The sequence below is a fragment of the Neltuma alba genome, unplaced genomic scaffold, assembly GCF_004799145.2.
Source record: "Neltuma alba isolate B1F8T4 unplaced genomic scaffold, ASM479914v2 tig00012238_pilon, whole genome shotgun sequence".
Lineage (NCBI taxonomy): Eukaryota > Viridiplantae > Streptophyta > Magnoliopsida > Fabales > Fabaceae > Neltuma > Neltuma alba.
This window is the reverse complement of record NW_021636767.1, coordinates 174,154-181,659: the sequence shown is the minus strand read 5'-3', so window position 1 is coordinate 181,659 and position 7,506 is coordinate 174,154. Positions and strand designations below refer to the sequence as shown.

Genomic DNA, 7,506 nt, shown 5'->3' with positions numbered 1-7,506 from the left:
TAGTAAAGCCATTGAATCTGATGGTATTCCTATCAAAGTTTGAAAATGTTTAAGCAAGGAGGTGAAAGGTGATTGACCAAGCTTTTTAATGAAATTTTACGCTTTAAAAATATGCTAGATGAATGGAAGAAAAACACTTTAGTTCCTATTTAAAAAAATAAGAGAGATATTCAAAACTGTGCAAGCTACAGAGGGATGAAACTTACGAGCCATACGATGAAGTTGTGGGAAAAAAGTTGTGGGAAAAAGTGATTAAACATAGGTTGAGGTTGGAGACTTTTATTTCAAAGAATCAATTTGGATTTATACGGGGAAAATCCATAACACAAGCAATTTACTTATTAAGAGGGTTAATAGAAAAATATAAAAGTAAAGAAAGGGATTTATATATGGTTTTTATTGACTTGAAAAAAGCTTATGATTGTGTGCCAAGAGAAGTACTTTGGAAGGCTTTGAAAAAGAAAGGTATACGGGTTGCTTATATCAAAGCCATATAATATATGTATGAGGGGGTAATTACTAGCGTAAGAATGCCTAGAGGTGAGACAAAGGACTTTTCTATTAAGATTGACTTACATCAGGGATCTTCTTTAAGTCCTTACCTGTTTAATATTGTTCTAGACTTTCTAACTGAGCTTATTCAAGAAAAAAAAATCCCTAAGTACATGCTTTTCATAGATGACATAATTCTTATGGCTGAATCAAAAGAAGAAATTAACTCTAGATTGGAGTTATGGAGAAGGACCATGGAGTCGAAAAGTTTTCACTTGAGCAAGAGCAAGACAAAATATATGCATTACAATTTTGAGGAGGCATGGCAATGGTGATTTGGAGATAAAGATGGGGGATCAAATCATTCCTCAAGTGTTAAAGTTCAAATATCTAGAACCTATTATACATGAGGATGGTGAAATTGATAGCGATGTTTCGCATATAAACAAGCCGGTTGGTTAAAGTGAAGGAGGCTATCGAAGTTATTTGCGATAAGAAGGTACCTAAAAAAACTTAAGGAAAAAATTTATCAGATTGCTATAAGACCAACTATATTGTATGGTAGTGAATATTAGGCGATAAAGGAAAAACAAAAACATAAAGTTGAGGTAGCAGAAGTGAAGATGTTGAGATGGATGTGTGATCATACGAAAAAAGGTAAGGTTTGAAATGAAATTATCAGAGCAAGAGTAGGTGTGGCGTCAATCAAAGAGAAAATGATTGAATATCACTTGAGATGGTTTGGATATGTACAGAGAAGGCCATTAGAGGCCCCGGTGAAAGGGAAGATCAGACAATTTTGAGTCTTATAAAAAGGCGCAAAGGAAGGTTGAGAAAAACGCTCAACGAAATCATTGAACGGACCTTCTAGTTAACAACATATCTAAGAACTTGGTTGTTGACAGAGCACATTAGCATCATGCGATTCATGTAGCCGACCTCACATGAGGCTTGTTGTTGTTGTTAGGAGAAACTATTTTCTCCCAACTTCACGTGAATACACAAGACTCACTTTTATTTATCAAAGACAACAATACTTTCACCTTAGAAGTTAAATTTGTTAGAATATTACAATCAAAGCTGTCTTCACATGACAATCAAAGCCGGAGAGAAAAACAAATTAATCGAGTTTCACAACCTTTACTTATCTGTATTCTTTTGCTGCAATATTGAAATAATAGTGAGGAGGCAGCTTAGATATTTCATATGCTGATTCTCTTGCAAACTACAACGAAACAAAAACAATGCTGTCAATGCTATGTTTTATATAAGTAGTATTTCCCAAAAATACGATAAGTTTCTTTGAACTCAAAACCATAGATGTCGAATTGTATGTCATCTTATTAGGCTGATATACTTGAGCACTCAAAGTTTGCAGTTCATGAGATCAACCTAGTGTAATGCTTTTAAACCTCGTTTTATTTAACTTTTTTTATTCTGATAATGCATATATTACAATCAGGAAGCAAAAATGCTGTCTACAATACTGCACCTATTGTAGCTAGCTCAGGATATTGCGCAGTAAAAAAAAAAAAAAAAAATCTGACCATGTGATGCTGCTGGTGGTTGTTGCATATAGTCACATTTAATGAACCACTTGCTATAGTTACCTTCTCTTCTATCACAATGTGAATAAGCTTTTTATCTATCACCAAAAAAAAAAAAAGAATAAGCTTTTTATCTGTGTCCATTGAAAAGGGTTTCTTACAACTCTACGGGATTTTATTTTCTGTCTACTGACTAGGGTTTCAAACTTGGTTTTCACTTGACGAGGATAAGATGCTTTTGTTTTTATAACTGAAGTGAATTATCTTTCCTTGAGAATCTCTATCGCAGACTTTTGATGCAGATCCACTACCCTGTGATATGCCCAGAAGATTCATCAACCTAGAATTTGAACTTGTGACATACAAAGAATCTGAAGCTCACTTTCGATGCACATATACAGGGGATCTGCATCTGTAGCTGTTATGCTCACGAATCAATGTCTGTTAAAGATCAAAAGGGAGGGGCATTAATTATTAATGTGATGTCGACTTCACAAGAAGAATTAATGTTGTATGAAAGTGAAAGCTGAACCGGAGAAGATCTCTCCAAGAGGGCTTAGCCAAGCAGAAAACAGTGGCTAGGAAAATTCAGATACGTACAATTCCAATGATAGTGATCTTGGTCTCTCACCCTTATTGTCTGGTTGCTAGCTCTCATAGAATGCTTATAAAATGCTTTGGATTCTTCTTATATATGTGCCTGTGGGGGTCATATTGAGTGCTTCCACTCCATAAGCTTACAAATTTGTGTCCCAGCTAAGGCAAAATTTTTAGGAAGGAAAATGACATTTTTACAGTGATAACTTTTGAAAGTGATGCAAGTCTTAGAAACTATAGAGCATTAGAGCTCATAATGTCCATTTTAAGTCACTGCATCGAGCATGCTTCAATTTTTGGTTTTCTTTATCCGAGAAAAGAACGAAAGTTTCATTGAAAATTCACGCATGGTGCTAGTAAACGAGGCACATCAAACTAGATTTTTGGGTACTAATGTCTTAATGCACATCACAGAGCATAAAAAGGTCCAGAGAGAGAGAGATATGATGTGGAAGTTAACATTTGTGTATTTTGACCAAATCGAACATAAAGACCTTCGAAAGTGATAAGGCACACTCTTCTGGGTAAAGCTATCTTCTAGAGCTAGCCTACAAATGATCAGTTTATACATGATTACTCTTTGTTTTCTGCACCTTGCTGCTAAACATATTTATATCCCTTAAATTAATTAGTCATAATATGTACTTTTTTTTTCTGGGAAAAAAACCAAAGTCAGACCGGGAAATACACTGAAATTTCTACATAAACTGGGGGAGTTACATTTGAGCGTTACCGAAAAAACCTGGAGTGATTTGGGCATACAGGAAAAAGTAGTTTCCTGAAGATGAAGAAAAATGAAAATTATTGCGATGAGGGAATGCCTTGTGTTAAGCAGGAAAAGAGAAAGTGGCAAGAAGAGTGGTTTCCAAAGGTGGAAATAACTGTCAAGAGCAAGAGTAGTATGAAAGAAGAACACAAGAGATTCAGGACAAATTCACAGACACACAAGAATCGTAATCAGTACGAATTCCCGTGACCATACAATCATAGTACGACTCCTCATATTATTCATTTACATCCATTTAGCTCCCAAGCTTCAGATTCGTCTTTTAGCACTGATCACTCTATGCATCCTTTTCATATTTCCTTAACCTTTGCTTACCCCCCAAGCTTTAGTGTCCAGCATTATTAATGTACTCTTTTGGTTCTAAACGTAAGACTTATTTTGCAGTATAAATCACATTACAAAATAAATCTTACATTTAAAATCAGGAGAGTGTCATACTATGTTCACTTAATGTAAATGTCCTCCTGACCAATATATATCTGTGTGTGGATGTACTTTGCCGTTCATTAAAATTCAGTTCAGTTGCAAGTCTTCCATTTTTCTTAGATATTAATTACTTCTACAAATTCATAAAGTTTGGACCAAGTCTATCTATAACTGGCAAAAACAGAATTAACTTCTTAAAATAAAGTAGCCTTGGGGTAGTTTCTCCAACAGTGTAGGATGTGTCAGGCAAGCGTACGTAAGACTTATCCTAAAAATTTAGTGGCAATGAAGCACACCCACATGCGTGGTGGTGAAACTTGTTTTCTTATTCACAATTATTTGAGGATAGCTAAATGACCATGACAGTGACCCCGTTTTTGCACCAAAAAACAGAGAGAATATGATGACTATAACTGACCACACGCATGAGTTTGCATGAATAAGAAAAACGCTGTGCTCAATTACCATTTACCATGTGTACGTGCTTGTGTGTTTTTTTAATCCTTCAACCAAAGCATCTAAACATTTATATATAGAGGGATATAAAGTAAAAAAGCACTCTAAAATACTGTTCTGTCTTCTACTACTGGGGGTCAAAGTTATTATTAGAAGTTTAGATTTGGGTTTCAGACGATTGTTACAAGTTGCTTACATATTATCTATGCATGCAGTTTAAGATTGCAGGTCAGGTTCCAGACAGAGCCGGATGCTCAGGGGCTACGACCCATTGAAGCTCCTTTCAAAGGGTACATATTGATATAGTTCTCAAAATTTGTGTATTAGGCAACTGGACCGACCTTTCATATGTTTCTTTGTTTTCTTCTTCTTCACTATCTAATTTTCTCTGCAAATTCTCACCCGAATTAACCATGCTCTTTCTTATATCTCAATGCTTGCACATATATATTTCTTCCTGTATAAAGTTTACATTTCCTTTTGCCAAACCAGATAAGCCCTCGGCTCAATTAGAGCTTTTAATTAATCCCATATTTAAGTTTTATCCCAAAATTTGGCCCAAGAATAACAAATTAGCTTACAGAGAAAAATACATCCCGCATTTGTTAAAGTGCGTCTCTGTGAAGGGGAAACATTGTAGTTTGACTGTTTGGGTTGACCAAAGTGGATTTGGGTGGGAGATGGGAAGCATCATCAGCCTATGGGTAACCACAGAGCTCAGCCCAAACAGGTTGACATGTGACGTCTAAAACCAACGTTTAGTTTTCGACCCAAAAATAGTTTTGGAGCTTGCCTTTATAGGCCCAGTAGACCCAATCAGCATTGGGCTCGGTTAAATTATTTTGACACAGTGCCTGTTTAGATTGGTGATAAATAAGTTGGATCTAGTAGAAGGGACTAGTCCCTCACAATGTGATAAACCAAAATTCAAATTCCTACAGGAAAAAGATGTCCACATTTAGTTTCCGACACTGCCTTGAATAAAACTGCCTCTAATAGGAGGATACTTATGCTTTAGAGAGAAAAAACAGATCGGTGATGAATAAATATAATTTCAAATGATCATTATTTTTATAAATAATGCTAGTATTAATTAAAGGTGATACTGATTCATCGTGCTTCACTAGTAAATCAAACAGGAATTAAGTTTCAAAATTGTGGTTAAAAAAATGTGGGGATAGAGTTGTTGATTGGTTCAAATTTCTATATTGTATATGACTTGTTAAAATTTTTATATTTTATATTGATAATGATAATTTTAATTTGCGTCTTAGAAAAGTAAAACTGACAAAACATAATTCTCCAACATATGTGTCGATTTCTCTGAAAAATCGAAGTTTGGATTCCAAATTCATCTTTATTCTTCAACTGGGAGGAGTGGTCTCCGCGGAATTACTCACTGGTTACAACCAAAATAACAAAAAATTAAAATAAAACAAAAGGCGACGATCAGGAGCGATTTTCCCATTTTGCCCCCGCTCCTAACCTTTATTTTCCAATGCATACCATAAAGCCCAAAGGCCGAAATGCACAAATCAAGCATGGCCAGTGCGGGCGCACCCCAGACATACATAACAAAAGAACCAGCTTCATTTTCCAATTGGAAAATGCTTCATTCAAACCAGAAGACCATCGTCGAATCAATCGTGCCTGCCATTGACGTTCTCATTGAGATGGAATCCTCCGCTCTCGAACGGCTTCCTCGTGAGAGAAAGGCGAACTCCTGCATCGTGATGGCTGCAGGAGGCATTGTACAAGAGGGAATTGTTAACGCACTGTACGTTACTATTCATGAACGCGGACGTCGGATGCGAAGATTTTGTTCTTCTGCTGTTTCTATTCTCCTTCCTTTTCCCATTACCTTCATCACTGCTCGAGCTCGCCGATTCTCCGCTCTCGCTTTTGGACTTCGAAACCCCGTTCTTGTAAAGATAATTGGGTGTGTCTCCGAATTCATGTTTCTTCTTTGATTGGATCAACTCCATGTATGCTCCTCTGTTTTCACCAGCAATAGTTATAACTTTCATCGGGGAATCCTCTGAACCCCAGGACTTTCTGTGATTGCCGTTCTGTTTCTCATTATGGTTCTTTCGGGTTTCCGCTGAATTGCCATTTCCCCACTGCTTAGGCTTTTCAATGCTGTTCTGAAGTATCACATTCTTGGACTCTGCTTCCTCTGGGATCTTAGGCTTAACCTCAGAGTTAGCTTTCAACTGCGCAGGCGGAAGAGTCAGAGGAGAAGGCCGTGGTGCGGTGGGTTTGGCCTTTGGTGACTGCATTAGAGTCTGAACCACCTGCTTCGTTGAGGGACTGGACCCTCGAGCCGTGGTCTCACTCTTGGCTGGGGAAGAAGCGGAATGAGGCGTGGTTGCTTTCTGGTTTGGAGAAGCAGAAGGCGGCGGCGTGGTGGGTTTGGCCTTCGGTGATTGCATTACATTCTGAACCACCTGCTTCGTGGAGGGAATGGTTCCACCCTTGGCTGGGGAAGAAGCAGAAAGTGGTGGGGATGTTTTCTGGGCTGGAGAAGGAGATGAAACTGAAGATACAGTTGAGACTGATCCATTCTGAAGAGGGGAATTTGGCAATGAAGAGGAGGACTGAACAGGAAGTTTCTGAGCTGGAGACGAAGGTACAGATCCTCTCTCCGCCGGAGCAGCAGATGGCGGCGGCGAAGAGTTGGTCCTATTAGTGGGCTGAACCAAAGAAGGACGAGGGTCTTGTGCAGGCGCAGGAGGAGGAGGAGGAACCACTGAGCGTAAAGAGGCTAAGCGAAACCACGGCCGGCCAGGGGCTTGGTTAGCCATAATGGAAATGGTAGTGATGACTCTTAAAAGAAACAAAAGAAGCGAATGCAAATAATGAGAGGGGACTTAATATGGGCAAAAGAGCTATGAGATAGGCGAGGCCATGAAGTGTTATTTATAGATTGAAACAAAAAGGGAATTGAGATTAGCGTATTAATTAGTCCATGAAAGAAAAAAGAAATACAGAGAGAGGAGAATGGGAAAAGCATCGGATTCAATTGGCACCTCCAGCTGACACAGCACAAGATTGGTATCAACTACGAAAGATCCACTGCCTTTTTGAGAATCAAATTTAGTTTAGGTAACTCTTCCTAAAATTTTACTGCTAACTCTGTCCTACCTAGCTTTCATTCTTTTTGCGGTACTATCTACTTCCTTCGTTTTACTTGTAAATGCA

General features: G+C 37.9%; 1 protein-coding gene across 1 annotated transcript; it reads right to left on the bottom strand.

Moving 5' to 3' along the window:
• Positions 1–5,623: 5,623 nt before the first annotated feature.
• Positions 5,624–7,187, bottom strand: LOC114725276 (serine/arginine repetitive matrix protein 1). The gene has a single exon (XM_028911769.1). The coding sequence runs from the start codon at positions 7,107–7,109 to the stop codon at positions 5,946–5,948; it is 1,164 nt and encodes a 387-aa protein (XP_028767602.1). The 5' UTR covers positions 7,110–7,187; the 3' UTR covers positions 5,624–5,945.
• Positions 7,188–7,506: the final 319 nt, after the last annotated feature.